The sequence below is a fragment of the Phoenix dactylifera genome, chromosome 10, assembly GCF_051530095.1.
Source record: "Phoenix dactylifera cultivar Ajwa chromosome 10, Ajwa_hap1_PhDact_Kaust_v1.1, whole genome shotgun sequence".
Classification (NCBI taxonomy): Eukaryota; Viridiplantae; Streptophyta; class Magnoliopsida; order Arecales; family Arecaceae; genus Phoenix; species Phoenix dactylifera.
The window spans coordinates 25712388-25733473 of NC_143199.1; the positions used below are offsets into that span (position 1 = coordinate 25712388).

General features: G+C 37.0%; 2 protein-coding genes across 3 annotated transcripts; both read left to right on the forward strand.

Annotated features, from left to right (window-relative positions):
* The first annotated feature begins 886 nt into the window (after nucleotides 1-886).
* On the forward strand, nucleotides 887-5401 carry LOC103715797 (UPF0496 protein 4-like). Of its 2 annotated transcripts, XM_088705660.2 has the most exons (3): nucleotides 919-1023; nucleotides 2904-3215; nucleotides 4157-5401. In XM_088705660.2, exon 3 carries the CDS (start codon nucleotides 4167-4169, stop codon nucleotides 5289-5291), a length of 1125 nt encoding a protein of 374 aa, XP_088561786.2. In that variant the 5' UTR covers nucleotides 919-1023; nucleotides 2904-3215; nucleotides 4157-4166; the 3' UTR covers nucleotides 5292-5401. The 2 variants fall into 2 exon arrangements, with proteins under 2 accessions (XP_008801777.4, XP_088561786.2); XM_008803555.6 differs by lacking the exon at nucleotides 2904-3215 and having other exon boundaries at nucleotides 887-1023.
* A 2966-nt stretch (nucleotides 5402-8367) lies between these two features.
* Nucleotides 8368-19710, forward strand: LOC103715796 (tyrosine--tRNA ligase, chloroplastic/mitochondrial-like). Its single transcript, XM_008803553.6, has 2 exons — nucleotides 8368-10110; nucleotides 17246-19710. The coding sequence occupies exon 1, from the start codon at nucleotides 8442-8444 to the stop codon at nucleotides 10074-10076; it is 1635 nt and encodes a 544-aa protein (XP_008801775.4). The 5' UTR covers nucleotides 8368-8441; the 3' UTR covers nucleotides 10077-10110; nucleotides 17246-19710.
* The last annotated feature ends 1376 nt before the right edge of the window (nucleotides 19711-21086 follow it).

Genomic DNA, 21086 nt, shown 5'->3' on the forward strand with positions numbered 1-21086 from the left:
AAGGGGGAAGACTCGTAGCCGGCTCCTGTTCCCGTTTTATATGGGACCTTTGCTTCCTTTTTGTCACGACGCAAGAAACTTCCTTTTCTCTCTCTCAATCTCTTTGCTCCCTTCGCCTTCCGGAGGCCTTTCATTGGCCCGAGGCCTTAGACGACCGCCTCGATCGCCTAAGCCTCGGGCCGGCTCTGCTACGCACAACATGTGAAAAAGAAACTATTGTGTTGCTGTGCTTGCAACCTCGTAGTTATATCCACAATTCTCTTCTCATAATTTGCATATATCTCAAAGTGACCAATAGGTCATTCAATAATAAAGGTGGCAATTGGATCAGGTCGAACAAGATGTGAATAGTCGGATAGATCAAAAATTGATCAGTCGGAACTGACCTATTAATTAAATAGGTCAAAAATACATATTTAAATCTAACTATTTTATTAAATAAGTAATCTAGCTTGATTATATAATAAATTAAAATAAATTAAATAAATTAAACAGTTAATTAACAGTAAATTCGTATGAAAAAAAAAAGAAGAGGTGAATCCTCCTCCAACGTCTCAAGTGTAACCCATGCTTTGTTTAGTTACGTTTGTAGATTGTAATTGGATTCACCTTTTTGTTTTTAAGTAATTGTGAGTCAATGGTCGGCTCTTCAAGGAAAGCGGAAATGCATGTTTATCTTTAAACGGTTGGCAGGCTGGCAATTCTGACTAGACTTGGAAAGTTCCACCCACCTGCACAAAAAAAAAAGAAAATTTTACGACGCACCGCTTATTCCCCGCCCATCTCCCGACCCAACATGTCTTCTAGATACTGGGTGATCTACGTGATCCAATTACCGACTGCCACATTGCATGGGAGACTTAGCACCAGTCGGTCAAGATTTTAGCCATATCCCGATGGCTATGCTGACCAAGTCACCACAGCGTTCGCCTGAATTATATAATTTCGGCCAGCGGCTCCGAGCCTCAATCGCGTCCGGAACTATCCTAGGGAATTTCCGACCTCTACGACGCTCTAATTCAGGTAGAAGCCTCTGTCTATGTTCCTTTCCTCTCATCTTTGCCATGCCCTGATCTTTATGTGTTTATCCCCTTTTTTTAAAAAAAAGTCTTATATGTATTGATTTCTATAATTTTAGTGTTTTAGATCCATTAGGGTTGCTTGATATTTTCCTTTGGGTTGGGGGATTTTGGTCCAGATCTGGCGATCCTGTTGCATCTTTCCTCCATCTATTACCCAGATCAAATGATGCAATTGTATCTGCGTGGATGCCCCTTTTTTTGGGATATTTTTTGCTTTTCTCTATAGTTTTGGATCTGTTATCTGTTATGGATCTTTACGGTGATGGAACCTTTTGATTCTTTCATGTTCATTTTTGTCTTGTTAATTTTGTCTATTGATGATGTTTGTAAGAGAAGGACCTATTGAGAGTCCTCAAGATCTCCTATTTATTATTAGGAAGTTTAGATGATGCTAGTTGAAGAGACCTTCCGCCAGCAATTGCCATGGACGACTGGCCATCATGGGAGAGCAGTTTTTTAGGGTCTCTCTCTTTAGAAGTTTGTGCAGTTTTGATTAAGAGAGATAAAGAAAGAAATTACCATAGACATGAAAATTAAGAGGAGGAGGTTTTTGTGCCATGTTCATGAAAAAGGGTCGTTGAAAAATCATGTTGGAAATGGTAATTTCAATCTTAATTTATTTAAAAATCATCGATCCATTCAGATCTTCCATATCATATTCATTATCAGAGATTTTCTCTTATGCGAATGCATATTTATCAAGAAATTTTTTTATTAAAAAGGAAAAAAATATAGATGAGGAGGAAGCAGTTATCTAATAAAACCTTTTGCATGATGTGTCCAAAGCAGTGCTGGTGATAAAAGTAAAATAACCTAGAATGCTTCTTTTTTTTTTCAAACGTAATGCACTTGGGATATGATAAAGCAAAACTTGCCCAATAACGATCACTGTTCTTGAATTCATATAATGGTCCGTAAAATGGATCGCTTCACCTGTAAATTCATGTATCTTGTTGACTTGATTCGATACATATGCTCTATAGTAATGATTCAAGGTGAATTGTTGAATAATAGTAGCAAGAAACTTCTCGATCCTTTGGTGCTTCAAAATATAAAAAATTGATGTTCCATTTTGGTGCCCCAGTAATATAGTTTAGTTCTCAGTATATAAGGTAGTAGTTCATCTTCTCTATATATTCTTCCTCATAAGGTTGTGGAGGGGAAAACTGAGAATTGGTTTGCTGGTGCTTACAAGCTTGGAAACTTTTGATTTTAGGGATGGTCCAAGAAAGATAGAGTAGTTTCTAAAGAGAATACTACCCAACTCTAAGACTAGGGATACTGACTAGACCATCTCATAGTTTCTCCAACTAATCTAGGTTTCTTTGAGGCTATGGATGCAAATTAAAAGAGTTTTGGGAACGTTTATTGCTTTGATCTTATGTGGTGGCGGTGGTGATGGTGGTGATGCTTCTGAGAAAGACCCAGTGGTGGTGTTGCTATAATTTTGTTAAATAGGATTAGACATGGCAGCAATTTGACATCTCCTGCAAGGTTTAGCTCATGTTTATGGTCCTCATTCCATAGGATAAAGAGGAAGCCTTTGGCAGTCACTGTTTGGGTGTTTCCAGCTATTGGATATACTGTGACTACAAGCTATGCGAAGATTCTTGCTTCTTGTGAGGACACTCTCTTACACGGATAATAGGGATTTTTGCTAATTATTACTACTTTTAGGTCTTTTTTTTCTCTTTTTTTTCTTTTTTAACTTTGGTCGGAAGGTCCTTTTCTTTAAGAACAGAGAACTATTGATGCATGACTGCTATAAGCACCTGGCATAATACTAATGCAAACTTGGATGAATAATTATTGCTTCTTAAGGAGATTGAAGTCTAAAGAGAACCTTGTGCAACAGCCCATAGGAGAAACACTTCTTGGTGAAGGTAATGGTTGATAGTGGGAGTTCATCTTTTGGAAAAAAAAGGGACAACATTGACTCTTCAATGGGATGGAGGTGGTGGAGATTCTGGGTTGACCTGTTCAAATTGGGTGTTATGCAAGGCGTGTGCTACTTAATCTTTTGGCTAGATTGTGCGAGTTGTTCTGGTTGGAATCTTGAGAGGCGGAGTGCATATTTCCTGCGGACCTTTCATGGTGGTTCAAACAACTTCTAGGCTGCAGATATGAATCAAGGTCAGTGCTTGCTTTGTGGAATCCAGGTTGTTGGTTCAATATTTGCTCATTAAATCATTGCCATTATAGGAGCTATTTTGGAACCAATCTTCTCCGTCCGTCTCTCTCTTTCTCCCCGCCCGCCCCCACCATACATGCATGCATGCATGTATACACATGGCATAATGGTGAGGTTAGGTCTTTGACTAATTTAACATTAGAAGAATTTCTTTTTCAAGAGTAGAAAGAGGCCCACAGGCAATAAAGGGCTAGACAATAAGGGGCAGGTGTTGAAGCCAGGATTCAAGCCCAGGTTTCTAGCACAACAACTAAGACATTACTAGCGGGCCAAGCTGACAGCTTTAAGAGGAATCTTTATCATATTTCTTTACCAATTATTTACCCTGAAATTACTAGGGCTTACATAGACAGCGGAGGAAGGTGTGTAGTTTGCTTATGTAATATTGATGGTATGATAATGCTTAAATCTTAATCAAAATGTTCCTTCTTGATGTTAACAAACATAGACCATATTTTTTACAAGTTGAGCAAGTTTAGAATAGTTAATCTTTGACATGATCATGGCTAATGCTATATGTTGCTTGAAATAGTTCCAGTCAAATGGAACTTCCTTCAGTGCTTGGTTGATTTCGACAACATTAGGTCTGATACTCAACCAACTTCTGATTGTAACAAGTTAGAGTTATCTAATTAACATTGCCGACAAAAATATATCCAACTCATCAAAATTGACCTACCGATTTAAAGCTGGCTTGCTTGAGTTTCAAGCCATGCCAAGAGTATAGGATTTTTTCCTTCTTTTTTCACTTTTTGTACTTCATATACCTTTAGAGTTTTACATTACCTAAGTTTGCTTGCTTAAGTTTTAACAGGCTTTGATTTTCATATTTGATATCTTGATTTATCTATATGCTAACAATAGTTTCTTCTGATGACAACAGTTGAATTACAATGAGCCGAGCACATGAGGGGTATCATAGTTCTTCCCCTTTTGGAAATCCCTTTAGGATGATATTTCCTAAGGGATCTAACCTATCGCCGAAGCTATTAACCCTTTTGAATTCCTTTGAGCAGACCTTAGCAGAGAACTTAAGAAAGCTCAAGCCTAAGGAAATCTCAGATATTCTTAGTTTAACATGGATGAGACATGCTATGGAGTCATTGTCTGAAACCCATACTAACATCAAGATTTTATTAAAGAATCTTGAGTTCCCTGTTTCAGAATGGGAGGAGAAGTGGATTGACATGCACTTCGATGATAGTCTGAAGTTGCTTGACATTTGCGTTGCATTATGCTCCGAGCTCTCTCGATTGGATCAGAGCCAGCTCTTGCTCAAATATGCCCTGCATGTCATGGACTGCTCAGGCAAATTTCCTTCGTCCAAGCAAATCAAACGAGCTCATGCATATCTGCATGACTGGATGCAGCAACTTAACTCAAGGAGCCCAAAGTTTGAAAATTGTCCTGCTATCCTGCAGGGGCTCGCAAGAACACTTTGTTTGGCAAAGGTCAAGAACTCACCTAAAGGAAGGGTGTTGATGAGAGCTTTTTATGCAGTTAAGGTCGAAACTATATTTGTTTGCAGCATCATCGTAGCAGCATTGTCAGGCTGCTCAAAGCCGCTGATAGACTTGCATGTTTCTGAAAGTTTCTTATGGTCTGAGGCGTTCCATGACTTGCAAGCTGATGTAAATGAGGTCAGGGGTCTGCTTTCCTGTGAGAAAGTAGTGTTATTGAAAGAGTTGGAAGTAGTTGATACACGTGCAAAGAAATTGCATGTTTTGAGTGGTGGTGTTGATGACTTGGAGGACATCTTGAGGCACAGAGATGATGCCAACCATGAGGAAGTAATGACACTGGAAAAATCTATTAGCCAGGAGGAAAGAGAAAGATGGCAGAAGTCTGTTTCAGATGTTGCTGACAGTGCCAAGAAGCTCGCCGATGGGATAGATCTTCTCTCAGAACAAACAAGGGACTTTTTCAATATTGTTCTCGCAGGACGTGATGCTTTGCTTTGTAATTTAAGGGATTCTGATGTAACACAAGAGGGTAAAGCGCATAAAAGCAGGAAATAATAGGTTATACTTGTATATCACACCATAGGTATTAGTTGCTGGGTTTCTGTATGGTTGTAAGGTTTGGGGTGTAGACTCTTGAAAAATGTTGAAGTAATGTTGTGGCTTAAGCATGGTGTAATAATTGTTAGTATATATATATATATATATATATCTGCAGGAAGTTGTTGAATTTCAATTTTTCTTAACCATTTAGGGGCCATTTTTCTTAATTAAGCTACAGTTGGAAGTTCCATTTCTTTCAATTATACTTTTTTGGTCCAATTTCTAAATTACGTTTGCAATGCACATGTCATCCAAGCCAGTAGATACGAAATAGTTGAAAGCAAATATTGGAGGGCTTATTTCATGTCAGTTTAATTTCTTGTTTTCTAGTTTTATAATAAAAGTACAAAAAACTGACATAAAACTATTTTTGGTTTTATTATTTTTGTATTTTATTTTCAAAAATCACTTTTAATTTTTTTAAAAAAAGCAAGAAAAATTTAATTTTATTTTTTAAACAATTAAGAATATTATATTTTTACCAGCACCATCATATTTTCACTGCCACCCACAAAAGTGAAAATAGACTAGATAATATTCATTTAGTAGGGATGCAAATGGGTCAGATCGGATTAGATCCACTAATGATCCTGATCCGATTGGAAATAGATTCAGAAATGAGAAATGAGCAGCATTGATGTGATTAAGGCTAGATCTTGAGAATATTTTGAGTTAAACAAGTCATTAGTGGCTAGTTTCAAGGCCAAATATAAAACATATAAGTTAAGCCAATGCATGTCATTGTTTTGCATCATGGAGAGGAAGGGGTTGTTAGAGAGAAAATCTCACTTATCTTTACTAGGATTTGGGATTTGGTGCAACGAGAGTATATGAGAGAGTAATGCTTTTAGGGACACATGTTTCATGGAGAAAGAAAGAGGGAACAAGTTTATTAGGAGGAATCACGACAAAAAATATGGTGGAGATATATATCACTTGTTGCACTTATAGAGTAGTGATCCCAAGAGAAGAAGATGATGAAAGCTAAAGAAGGGATGCTTTTTATAGCCTGCTCAATGCAAACAGCCCCAATTATCGTAATTCATAATTTTTTTGTTGCATTCTTACTCACCATGTTTACCATCATCCTACACTTCTATATATCTTAATAATTTTTTTCTTAAATTTTCTACATCATTCTCTCATTAAAAAGCTATGATCATCGATTTATCTATCATCAACACTATTCTAATCATTCGATCTAACCAAATCAGCACATTACTATCCGATATGACCAATAGATTTGATACGAGTACACCCAATGCTACCTCATCAATTTTGGTCTAACCTGATCCTACCAATTCGATGCAAACTAATCATGCGATCTAAACCAAATCACCCAATCATACCAAATCACACCTAACTATCTAGATTATGCTTGATGATACCTAATTTCACACTAAATCCAACCTTATTCTATCCCAATCCAACTCACCCAAGCCCAATCCGAACTCCATTAACCCAACCTTAAAGCTTAAACAAAATGCATGCATCCAAAAGTGCACACATAGCTAAAACCACCCTCTCTTTTAGCCTCCATCATTCTCTCCCTTATAGGCTATTTATCTTTCAATGGGACAAAAGGCACCCTTATACTCATCCGCTTCAATATTCTCTAAAACTAATTTTGATTCCTTATTCTCTCCCCTTATGCTATGTATCCGCCCTCCCCTATGTACCATTTCTCCACATCCATATCCTACAAGAAGATAAAAGCAGGATATTATCCATTAATAACCTTCTCCCAGCCTTAATATCATTCATAACATATATTACATTACACTTGATCTATTGCGTTTGGCCCTTACACCTCATTCTAATAACCTATTTAACTTTTGAAACCTCTCTTATATCTAGGCCAAATCACACCTATGTCATCCTATGCTCCTTTATCAAATCTTTTAAACTAAAATTGAGTTACACATATTTACATGCTAAACTAAAGTCAACATGCAAAAAAATTGAGTTACATATTTTTTTCAAAAAAATGAAAAAATTTACTTACCTGAAATAGCATTGTGAGATTAGTGCAATTCACAAGGCTTGAAGCATTCATGAATGCAATATTTGCATGCCAGCACTACCTCTGATGGATAGCTGACTGGGTAATAATATATTGGCAATGCTTTGACATGCCTAGCATCTTTGTTACAAAAATCTCAAGCTTTTTGCAGCCAAAAGAGTATGTGAAACTGTAGAAGAAAGGTATATTTGATTACAACCTTCTTGTGTTCGATCAAAATAGCTTGTAAACTTCACTGAATTGCAAAGAACTGAACTTTGCAAAACATAGAAAATTAAAAAGGAGACCAACTGAAAATTTAATCCAAAATCTGATAATTTTTCATGTGATGATATGTCACCAACAGCAAGTTGGAAGAATCCTCTACTAGTCCCTCAGCAATCGATATGCTTAAAGATCGCATGTGATAAATTTTGGTTCTACCCAAGTAGCTTGAGCAATCCAATGTGGAAAAAAAATGGGACTGGTCTGTGGCTTATGTGGACTAGAGGATAGTGTAACACAAGCTCGTTCAGGCTGATCACAGGCTAATCATGGCGCTTGTGATTAAATTTGAATAAGTTTGAACCCTTAGCACGAGGAAGTTATCTTAAATGGGAGGAGTATGTCAGAATCCATGCGGGCATGTGTTTAGTCCTACATCGATTATTTGTTAGGTAGATGTTGGGTACTTATACAGATTTTAAGCAAAGTTCTGGATTGTTACACCTATCAAATGATTATACAAAGGGTAGATTATTTAAAAAATATAAATAGGGTTCCAACTTTCAATCGAGCTACCAAAAAAAAAAAGTTCTACTTGGATTAGCAAAATAGTATTGGGCCGGAAATATTTTTTTATCTAATTGTTGTTATAATTGGAAGGAACATTAGCAAAGTCACAATATTACTTGATTATATTACTGCTTACAAGCAAATATTGTTTATTATTTTTCAAATTGGCTGGGAGAAATAAATAAATAAATAATATTTTATTTTTTTTGGTTGTTAAATATTGTTTTAATTGGCTGAAGAAGGCTGGATGGCCTCGGAACGGAAGGCCACCAGCGACCCAAAAGCGAAGGAGCTAAGCGGGTCCTCCCATGGCGACGGCGGCCTCTAGAACCTTTCTCCCCTTCCATCCCAAGCTTCTAGAAGTCTCCAGAATCTTCTCCTACTCCCCGAGGCATCGCCGGAACCTGCCCCTCCTCCTTCGCCGGAGCTCCTCTCAGTCCGCCGCGCAACCGACGCTCGAAGCCCAAGCTCGGAACTTAGATTCCCTTGCCGGGATCCCGAACGTCGTGGATATCCTCCAGGAGAGGGGCCTCGTCGAGTCCATCACCAGCGAGAGTATCAGGTCCGCATGCTCCAACCCTAGCGTCAGCCCCCTCAAGGTCTATTGCGGCTTCGACCCGACCGCTGAAAGCTTGCACCTTGGTAACCTCCTCGGTCTCATCGTCCTCTCCTGGTTTCAGCGATGCGGACACAAGGCCGTCGCCGTGATCGGCGGCGCCACCGGCCGCATCGGAGACCCCTCCGGCAAAAGTTTAGAGAGGCCAGAACTGGACATCGAAACTCTAGAGAAGAACAGCGCAGGGATTAAAAATCTTATCTCTAAGATCTTAGGGGGTGGGAATTCGGATGCCGGAACTGGAAAGGAGAAAGCTTTGGATGTGGGGAGTGAGAAAGGTAGCATCTTGGAGACAGGTGTTCGAGAAAATGCGAGTTTGAATCCGCATTCTGAAAATAATGGGAATTCGAATGTTGGTATTGAAAAGAATGCAGCTTTGGATTGGCGGTTGGATGATTCTTTCACCATTTTGAACAATTATGATTGGTGGAAGGACATCACCCTGCTGGATTTCCTCAGGGAAGTAGGGAGGTTTGCCCGGGTGGGTGTGATGATGGCAAAGGAGAGTGTCAAGAAAAGGTTAATGTCCGAGGAAGGAATGAGTTATACCGAGTTCACTTATCAGCTCTTGCAAGGCTATGACTTTCTATATCTATTTAAGAACATGGGTGTGAATGTTCAGATAGGTGGGAGTGATCAATGGGGAAACATTACGGCTGGGACCGAGCTGATTCGGAAGATATTGCAGGTTGAAGGAGCTTACGGTTTGACATTTTCCCTCTTGCTCAAGAGTGATGGGACGAAGTTTGGAAAGTCTGAAGGGGGAGCAATATGGTTGTCAGCGTCGATGTTGTCACCTTATAAGTTTTACCAGTACTTCTTCTCTGTGCCAGATGTTGATGTTGTGAGGTTTTTAAGGATTTTAACTTTCTTGAGTATGGAGGAGATTCGGAAGTTGGAGGACGAGATGAAGAAACCTGGTTATGCTCCCAACACGGCCCAGCGGAGGCTCGCAGAAGAGGTAACTCGGTTTGTTCATGGAGAGGAGGGACTCGCCGAAGCATTGAAGGCAACTGAAACTTTAAGACCAGGGGCAGAAACAAAGCTGGATTGGGAGACTATTGAGGGGATAGCAGAAGATGTGCCATCATGTTCTTTGGCATATGGTCAGGTGTTGAATTCTTCTTTGGTTGATCTTTCAGTTTCTACTGGTCTGCTGAGCAGTAAGTCTGCTGCAAGGCGTCTGATGAAGCAGGGAGGTCTTTATTTGAATAACAGAAGGGTTGATAATGAGGAAAAGGTGATTGAGGCTGGTGACATAGTTGATGAGAAAGTACTACTGTTATCTGCTGGAAAGAAGAATAAAATGGTCATAAGGATATGCTGAATCATCTTCAAGAATAATTTTCAAGAATATCATAGTAAATCATCTTTTCATGCATTCTAGTTATTTATTCACAGGAACATATATTTGTGACTTGTGAAATGCAGGAACTTCTTCTTGTTCTTCTTCTTTTGTCGTCCCAAGCAATTGTTACATGCATTAAAAAGTTTATGAAGGGTTGCTACTAATAAATTGTTATAATATTTTCTTTCTATATTATTGTAGAACTCTTTGAATGTGAGTGGTGATGCTATTCAACTTTTGCATATCTAGTAGGTATACTATCTTGATCTCCTTTTGCTTGTTATTGTATCCCAGTTCCTGCTACTCAAGGGATGTTTCTATAAGTGGCTACAGAGAAAAATATCATATGTCCTTTCATCATATAGGAACAGAGCAACATCCGTTGTAGTTAAATATTTATATGTCACCCAACTACTTTAGTCAAGCATGAAAATCATGTAGCTGTGTATTGACGCTTTTCAAATCTTTGCAAAGAGAGGTAGGCTCATAGCTTTATTGAGATTAATCTTAGGGGCCTTGTTATGCACTTTTACCAGCTTCCATGGGATATGTTCTAGGATATTTTTAATGACGTCTTGCTTATCAGGTGGGGTTTTCTCCAATTTATACTGCAGCCTTTTTTTTAATTTTATTTTTCGCTGATGCAATTCTATTATAAAATGTACTAATGCCACAATATTGGATGTCAAGGCCTACAACCTTCATTAATAAAATATCACTATGCAGATTGTTGTACTTTTTCAGCAATTTCCCTTGATATGAACTGCTTTCTTCATTTTTTTTCTTTTTTTACTCTCTTATTTTTTTTTCTGCGAAGATCTCACCGATAACATATTTTCGTGTGGACATGTCATCCCTGTATCTATAGCTGTCCTAGACTGTCCTCATAGCTCTTGATCATTCCCCTTTAGTCATACTTTTCTCCTTAAACAAAAAAAAAAAATCCAAAATATCCATGAAGAGAAGGCATCATGATTATTTTTCTTTCTGATGAAGTTCTCTCACTGTTTCTGCTTTTTTCTTTTTTCTTTTTTTTTTTTTGCAGTAAACTTCATGAACTTTACACCTTGCTCTTTGCTTGTCTGTTCAGGTGAATGTTTGTGAAGTCACATTGAAAGCATTTAAATCTGCATAAAGGATGCTTTGAGAGACATTGTTCTGAGAGATTTTATTTGAGGAAAATAAATCCGATCACATTCTTTCTGTAGGAGGTCTCATTAATTCACTAGACAACTCTAATTATAGATATATATTGTCAAAGAATGAAATAATCAGTCAATATGGTGCATAGTAAAAAATTAGAGATCCATGCATTTTGTATATATGCTTCAGAAAGATGATTGCCACTGTGTTATGATCATGAATCTAGACTGATATTTGAATCAGTCCGCTTTGTTTGTTTTGCTTATCTAATCTGGTAGGACCTTTTTCAGTTTCTTGACTTGTTCTGAGTTTTAGATTTTCATATCCATATCAAGAACATGGATTAGTAAACCCTGCCTTCTTTCTCTTATAAACAAAATCTAATTCTCTTGTCTCTTCGAAAACAAAATCTAGTTCTCTCTTGTCTTCTAAACAAAATTTAATTCATTAAGCATTGAAGATAAACATCTATACTCTCATTTGTAAAACTGACACCGTTGTTCTTGTTCTTCCATTTTTCTCTTTTCCAATTAAATTTATTCTCCTCTTAACATGCTTCTCAGACATGAGTTGGTTGATTCTTACAACTTGTTCCACAGCATGAATTCTTCAGTTACTTTCCCTTTTAACTCGACATGCAGTGGAATTGATTGCTTTGTTTCTTATTGAACCAGAATCAGCTTGACCAACTTATTCTTTCTCTAGATCAGGAAGCCCATCTGTTGAGGTAGGTGCTGTTTAATTTATGGCATGTTTTGAATTCTGTACCATAGAAATGACCTTCTAGGGTAGTCCAACATGGATGTGGTATTTATTGACCTCAACCTGCCAACCCATCCAAATCCACCTGAGATACATAGGTTTAGTTAGAATTTTTATAATTTGGTTGGGTGGGTTAGCCTACATCAACATGATCATAAACAGGTATGGATTTGAACCCTTTGATAGATCACCATGGTTTGAAGTTGGAACAAATATCTCCAAAAACCTAGAATAACTGTAATTGTGCAATTGGCTATGAAACCAGTAAGTGGTTTGGATGACTAAGAAGGTTAATGGAAAAGAAATGCGAAGGGAATGGCATATTCAATTGTGTTTTTTCTTCAATTTTTTCTTCTTGCTTTTTCATTTTGTCTAGATGCTAACCTGAAATCCTCTACTTTTGGTCATTTCTTAAGATACATATTTGATATACCAATCACTAATTGGGTTGGTGGGTTGAATATGTGTCTATGTAAATTAATTGAGTTACCTTTCGTTTCTACTTTTCATTTTTCAATCTGATTATAAATGAGTCTTTGGTATGGGTTTTAAGATTCTTTTGACTTGAATTTGATCTGAGCCAAACCCAACACCTGCCACCCCTGGTCCAGAATGTAAGAGTAATACCAACCCCTAGTTTTAGCCTTATGTACCTGTCTTGAGATATTATAAGCATCGGATATTCATGCATCCGAAAAAGGAAGGAAAGGTCGTTTTTTATAAATGAGAGAGAGAGAGAGGGAGATAGAGAGAAATCATATGCTGGCTATAGTTTCTAAGATACTGCAAATATGCTTGCATACCTGCAGAGACATCTTGATAGTTATTTCTGAAGATGAAGGGTTTCCTATATTTGAGTAAACCGCTAAATATAGAGTTCTTACTCAACATGTCTTTGTCGGTAAGGTTGAAATGATAGCAAGAAGTATTTATTACACTCGAAACAACATCGGAGATCCTTTACCTTGGACAAATAAATGTTACACTTGCAAAACGACAGTTAATTTAGAAATATATTCTTTGAAGCAGTCCCTAAACATGGCCACACACATTTTATTCATAATTAAATGATGTATCTGTTATTTATTCTGTTGATTATAATCTCAAAACATTAAATAGTTAACCCTCTTGTTGTTCTCAGATTACATCAAACCAGCAAATAAGAATGATACCATATATAGAATGTCAGACAAATTAGTTCAACTTGACAAAAGTATTTCATTTGGTAAGAGAATGCATATAGATTTCATAAAAATCATGATGGACCTGTCATCTAAATAAGATTGAGAGAATTTCCATCTCAACCGAACTTCTAGTCTACAGGCATTTTAACATTGATATTATGAAGGGTTGCTTTGCAAGAATATTAATTCATTCAATGGAGAGCCTGGAGCTAGTTATATTACTGGTGCTTAGCAATTATTCTATTGGTTCAACGCACGGTGAGGTAACACGAAAAGAATGCGATGCGGAAAGAAAAAATATATCTTGAAGAATGCATCCCTGAGTTCCAGTTTCAGTGGTAGCTACAATTCACATGGTAGGAGAGCAGGGTTTGCTCCCAGATAGAGGAGAGCTGAAGTGAGACCCGAAAACTAAATTAGGAAGTAGACGTGAATTGGCCCCTGGCACTATGTTGAATGGCTGGTATCAAGGAAAAAGTTTCCAACCTTAGGCATGTGCGGTGCACATTTATCTGCTATCAGAGGGTAGCAATAGTTGCTGGACATCAAAAATTATCTGTCTTAAGACAAATTCCAGAAATTTGATGAAGAGTCTAGATGTTTGTGTTCTTGGAAGGAAAAAGTGAGCACAATATAATGGAGAATATAACCCTATTTTGAGTAATTAGGTAGTCATTCAGAATTAACTCTTCAGACCTCTTATAATAAAAACTTGATATTGCAAATCAAAGCAGTCAGGTATTTAAAGGATGTGCATTATTTGAGCAAAAGCAGAATTCAACAGTATCCCTAGTAATTAGGACCTATTTGGATGTTTAGACTAAACTTACTAAAGAATTGAAAAAATGTAGGAACTCGATGGTGCTACAAGAGGAAACCAAGAAAGAAAATAACAATAGGATTTTTTGGTGTTTGCTACTTGGTTAATTTTGGAAAAATATACAGGATATCCAAACTATCCTCAAGCATTCCACCTAGACTGCAATCTTTGATCTCAGCTCCACCTAATAGATATTCATCCATTTCATCTTCATTTTTCTCCAACACAAGTCCTCTCTATTCATCATCTTCATACTTCCCTAACCATATTCTTGGCCGTATGTCCCAATCCAAGAGACGAGATAGATCAAAAGAAGGGGATCGAGCAAGAGAATATTTTGGAGGATCCATGGACACTCACTAGCAAGAGATAGTTGGTCAGAGGATGATTATTTGAGTCGTTAATGGAAGAATTGAGATTTGCAAGGATACTCACCAGTGATAGATTGGTGGTTTTAGCATGGTTGTTGTATAGTGGTTAATGGAAGGGCTATAGATTTGTATTAGGAAGAGGAGAAGAGATGAGAATCAGGGGTTTAGTGAGGCACTCAGGGAAGAAGATTTGAGAGAAGGTGGGGTTGGAACTATTTCCACTCTGACAGTTGCTTTCCACATTTGGTCTCCATTCTTGATGATTTTGGTGAGTGTTTCCAACCGTCTTCCTACTATGCATATATACAAACACAATCACTCTGCAACTACGAGAACTTATTGACCTCTAATTTACCCTGGCAGCTTATTCTGGCCATCTCTTCGCTTATTCAGCCTACAATATAGTTCTCTGCTCTTGGGGATCTAAAATTGATATAGCGGCATCGGTCTTCTTCTCGTTATAGGTAAAGTATCATAAGAAAGTTGGTCAACTTTTTCGTTGACCAACTTACACATGTTCTCATGCTTCGATAAAAAAAATGAGGTTGCTAAGTTTATTTCCTATGGGTAGCATCTACCCATGAAATTGACGAAAACACTTACCAGTTACCCACCAAGGAGATGCGTAAGTTAGATTTCCATCAACCAGGTAAAATGACCCTACTTTTTGTTTCTAAAATACCTCTTTTATGCTGATACACTAATAAATCCTAATCTCTTATTTGCTAATGAGCCTTAACTTGACATTTATCTATTTTGATACTATTATTTAGCTTGGACTTGAATTATTATTGTTTATAATTTTATATATTAGTAGTGATGTTTAACGTATAAAGCAAAATGGCTTTATTGTGTCCACATTGCTAGTTGACGACGAATTCAAGCAATTTTTTTTTCTTTTTTTTCTTTACCTATGTTTAATTGAATGTATTTTTCACTATTTGGTCATGCTCTTGTGTCATGTAGCTCTTCCAATTTTATATAGCCAAAAAACTAGTTTAGTATGAGGAAATTAGGCTTCAATTACAAAGGGGTTGTATATGATAAGTGTGCAAATTGGACTTGGAAGCATAAAAGGTATTATGGAAAAGATGAATAGATCTTAATAACTCACTCTAAAGCCATAATGCAAAAATATATGAGTAATAGATTTCGAAGATACTTTCTAATGTATAAAATGGTTAAATTAATTTCCGTCAAAGCATGACTATAGAGGCTGAAGAGGTGCATGGAAAAGATGTAACTGATCATACAATAATTAAAATTAATAATAATTAAGATACATAATTTTATATATAAAAGAGAGAGAGAGAGAGAAAATAGCAGTACATATAAATTTCTGATAGAAATGTTGTTTAATATCCTTATTAGATTATGCTAGATAGACCAAAGGTCAATTTATTTGCTTTCAGAAGTACCATAGAATGTGAACTACAGGTGGTAGAAAGCTTTTGCAGCCTTTTGAAATTTTGACATATATATTGGATTCAGATATAAGGATATCACAAGTGTTGGTTGCCCAAATAAATGATATTTTAGATGGAGACAAGAGTTAGGTACACTGTTTTAGACTATAAATTGTAGAAATTTCTCCACCCTTAACAATGTAAATTTGGCACATATATTGGTCCATGTTGTTTACCTTGCCAAAACTTCAATTTACTTCATAAATCACACTAGTTAGTAATTACTGAATGCATTTCTTTTCTCTCCTCCTCTTTAATCTCATTTTTCCAGAAAAAGAAATATATATATATATATATATATATATGGGGTAACAAAGAAAAATAATTTTAAATAAAAGTCTTTTAACCCTCACTTTTTATCTCTTGTTTGGCCTTGTTTTACTTGATTCCATTTTAATCCTCGCCACATCTTCTCTTCTCCTTCTCTCGCCATTGTTAGGGTTTTCCGAAAAATCAACTAGCGCTAGGAGTTTGTCTCATTAATTGTAAGCTTCCTGTGATGCCTTCTTTTTTTCTATGATCCTCTGAGAATTATGGTTTATCGCTTGTTCATGGATTTGGAGAGAGATTTCGACAGTTTTTTAATTTTGCCCATTTAAATTTTGGTTCAGTTATGCCCCGGATTAGGTTCTCTGTTTGTAAATTACAAGGGAAGGAAAATAACTGCAAAAAAGAGGAATTCTTGAAATGATTTAGTGCATTTGTTTTTTTATTTTAGCTGAAATTTTCTGTTGTTTCTAAGCCTTGTTTAGACCTACATTTTGTTTCCAGTAGCTGATGGGTTCAATATATCTTTTTCTAGACCCCTGTTAGAACTCTGTTTCGAAATTGTAGGAAAATGGGAAAGAAATGCAAACAAAAAGGAGTTCTAAAACTGTTGTAGGGCATTTGTTTCTATACTCTAGCTCAAAATTTCTTTTGATATGCAGCCTTTTTTAAACCCGCATTTGGTTTCGGGTAGCTGATTGTTTTTTTTTTCCAACCCTTAATTAGAACTTTAATGCCCTTTTTCTGTGTTAACATTATATTTTGCCTCTTCAAATATGCATTTTTAGATGTTTATTTGCTCATTATAGCTGTGTTGTCTCAAAAATACGTTTAATCATATTACAATCATAATTTCGTGAGAGCATTTAGCTTGTTTAGTCGTTTATTTTAGCTCAAGTAACTTTTTTTCTATACCTTTCTATTATTATTGTAATTTTATTAATTTTGTTTCCAGTAGCAGGTAAATTCAGTACTTTGCAAATTACCACCTATAAGGTCTTTTTGGTCTACATGCTTTTCCCTTATCTTTCTTCCTTCAACCACTTTGACATGCATTTTTAGATATTTACTTGCTGATAATTACTGGGTTTCTTCAGAAACTTAACTCTATACTCCATTTTTTGTAATATTTTAGAGAATGCAAGATGGTGGATGGTAAGGCGGAGGCTTTTCATGCAAAAGAAGCTGTCTCAATGAAAATTTGGAGCCGAGATTATACTGGTGCAAGAACACTTCTAGAGGATCAGAGGATTTCCTCCTTGCTCGAGCATGTTTCGGAAATGCTTATTGTATGTGAAATTCTGTGCTCCACAGAGATGGATCTCCCAAATTGTGGGATTGACTGGTACAGGGTCCTGCGTCTCTCTCCTTTGGCCGAGGCTATTGCCATGGAAGCAGAACATCAGAAACTTGTCTCCCTCGTACGGCCATCAAGAATGACTTCCCAGGCACCAGGTTGGCCCTTAATTTTGTTGACGATGCATTCTCTGTGCTTTCAGATCCTCTGAAACGGGCAGCCTTTGATTCAAAGAGGAATGGTGTAGCGCATAACTTTTACGATCTGGATTTTAAGGTTTGGAGCAGTGATGGTCTGAAGTCAGGAAATGAAACAGCCATCAAAAGAGATGTTGCAAGATGGTGTTCAGATGAACTTGCTTTTTCTAGGACTAAGAGGACAGCTTATGATGCTTGTGTCGGAATTGGCAGTTTGAGCCCTGTGGCAGAAGATTATGGTGATGAAAAACAGAAGAAGATTTGTGCTGAGGAGGCGAGTTGCATTACTACTAAGATGAGGTCTGCGGAGGGAAATGATCTCCACTCAATGTTGGAAGAAGGAAGCCATTCTTCTTCTCTGCATTTGGTGGCAAAAAAGAGGTATCATTCCGACTTTTATGACTTTGAGAACAACAGGAAGGCTGAGCTTTTCTCCACAGGCCAGGTCTGGGTGGCCTATGATCAAGAGAATATGCCTCGTAGGTATGGTCAGATTGATAAGGTCATTCCCGACAAGTCTCAGCTGCATGTCCCATGGTTCAGACCTTGTCCACAGACCTAGCAGGTGTAAAGGTGGTGTGATGCTGGCTTCCCTGTTGCTTGTGGATCATTCTCTCTGGAGTCGAGCAAAATCACAGTTAGTCAGCCTATGATGTTCTCACATCAGATATCAAACAACATAAAAAAGCAATCAATTGAAGTTCATCCCAAGAAGGGTGAGATTTGGGCTATATATAGAGATTGGGACATGGAATGGTGCTCAAACCTGGGGATTAGGAAAAGTGTGGCTTTGAAATGGTAGAAATTCTTACTGATTTTTTGAAGGATACAGGAGTCAAGGTTGCTTGCTTGGTGAAGGTTGATGGACACAAACGTGTTTTTCAAAGATGCTCTAAGAGAGGAAATTAGTTATCCTTCCAGATTCTGTCAACAAGCTGTTCATGCTTTCTCACAACGTCCCTGCATTTAGATTTGTGGGTGGAGAAATTGATGGAATTGCACATGGTATATTAGAGCTAGACCCTTTGGCTGTGCCAGATGATCTGGGCCAAGATTTTTCTGGTGCCATTGTTGATTTTGCAGACGCGCGCCACAGATCATCCTTATGCAGTGATGAAACCAGTTTCACCCAACTTTCAAATACTTCTAAGAATGTTGTAGGTTCTGGCGGCCCAAATGTCAGTATCCAAAACCATAAACCCAAGTGATCATCTAAGGATTTTGTCACAGGACGGATATGGGCCATATATGATGGTCCGGATGCCATGCCCCGACTATGTGTTAGAATAAATGATGCAATTTCACCAACAGAAGCATAAAGAAGTCTTTCTATAGAATTTACCCTCGGCAAGGCAAAATTTGGGCTATGTACAAAAAGTGGAATAGCAATTGGAAAAATTCTGATCTTGTTAGGTGTCAATGTTGAGTGGTTGAGATACTCTCGGACTACTCAGAGGAGACCGGCATTAACATATGAACCTTGGTTGAGGTGAAGGGGTGCATGACCTTTTTCCAGAGGCAGCTATATTAGGGGTTCCAGTTGACTAGGCAGCTTTCACGACCGGAAGTGCTCAGCTTTTCACATAGAATCCCTGCTTTCATGGTGGTTGGAATCAGAGGCGGAGACAGACGCACTGCCCCCATAGTTTATCAATTGAGAAGGACCTCAAGGAATGACTCTGCCCAGGAGTTGGGTTGATTATAACATTTTATTAATAGCATGTGGTGCAATGCTTCCTTAAGAACTGAACACTTTGGCTGCATTTGGAAGTGAAGTTAACCTAGAGTAAATGGGTTAACTTACTTCTATTCCAAAGTCAGTGGGGTAAATGGGTTTGGAAGGGAAAATGTTGTGTACCAGCTTTTCAAAAATACCTGTTGCGACCTTCTGAAAAAGTGGCTTAATCGAAGTGCTTCAATGAGCATGGTTGAAAAAGGGTGGAATAACTAGGTTAAACGACTTTTACTCCCTCTTATTCTTCTTCCAATTGTGGCCTATATATCTGATATCTTGATTTCAACTCTCACAAACATAAGAAGTAAAACCAATGGTTTAGTGACTGCCTCTGCTTCATTCAAAAGTAAAATGCTATTGCATTCTCTTTACCATCAGTAGTAAATTTAAATTAATGCGGTTAATAGAATGTTCTTTGTGGTTGTTGTTTGTTTCATGTGCTTTCCTTGAACAGCTTGAACAGTGATGATTCTTCAGGCAGTAAAAGGCCCTGCTGTATCTGATCTATTGTTTATTACCTTTTAAAAGAGGATGTTAGCTGTATTTTGCTAATATTATGTTTGCTATGATTTTGAACTTTCACTATGCTCATTGCTATAATGATCAGAACTTCAGCTGAACTTCATACTTGATTTAAATGCTATCTCATCAATACATGTATTTGGGACTAAGGATGACATGAAAAAATACTTTAGATTGAATGCTTCAATTATTCCTAGTGTTCTACTTACCATCAGCTATCAAGATGGAAATTGAGTCATAAATTTTAGAGGGGCCTATATGAGATTTGATCATGTATTGAATTGCTGATTGCAAGTTCTTTCTTGATTTCTTTCAAAAATTTTAAAAATATAATCAAATGTAAAAATTGGATAAGATGAGTCAATTATAAAGCAGATATAGAGAAAAACGCCTGCATGTAGGAAGTCTAGCTTCTATCATGATAAGCACTTACATATAACATGTCTAACAACTCATATCCGGTTATTTAAGAAATGTATGTATTTCTTATCAATGTAGTAACTATTTTAGGTGGAATACTTTGGAGAACAAGAAGAATATGATTTTAACATGAGGTTGTAAAGGATAAAGATACAAAACATTGCCTCTTAAACCCCATGAACCCCCAAACTGGCTAAGTTTACATGCTTGAGGCTTATTAATGATAAATATGTAATTTTAAATAGCCAAATAATCAATAAATTTTAGAATTTGGACTTCCACATGACTTAGTGTATGCCTGCATAACGTGGTCAAGTTGGATTTCAATTCAAGGGATTGTAGTATCCGTAATATAGATCAGAATCATATGGTTCTAACTTTATAATATCCAGATTGTAAGATTTTAACTATAGTTTTTGTTTCCCTTTCTCTTCCTCCTTATCTTTTAAGTTCTTAAAAAAAAAAAAAAAAAAAAAAAAAAAAAAAGCAGCCACTATCTCTACAACTAGGATGTGATTTTGATTAGCGATCTTTTGAGACCTATTTTTGCTTTTCTTTTCTTTTCTTTTCTTTTCTTTTTACCTAGTATTTTCCATGATTTCTCTTCTTTCTAAAAGTAAGGGCTGTTTGGCTGCACCCGATACCTATGCTATTTCATGGGAACCAAGCTAATGCAAGGGAATTTTTAACAATGAAGAAATTTAAACTTGATGGCTGTTTAAATAAGGTTTTAGTGATTCACGTTACCATGGAAACAATGAAATTCCCAAAAAGGCCATTAACAATTATGCTCCTAGTAATCCGG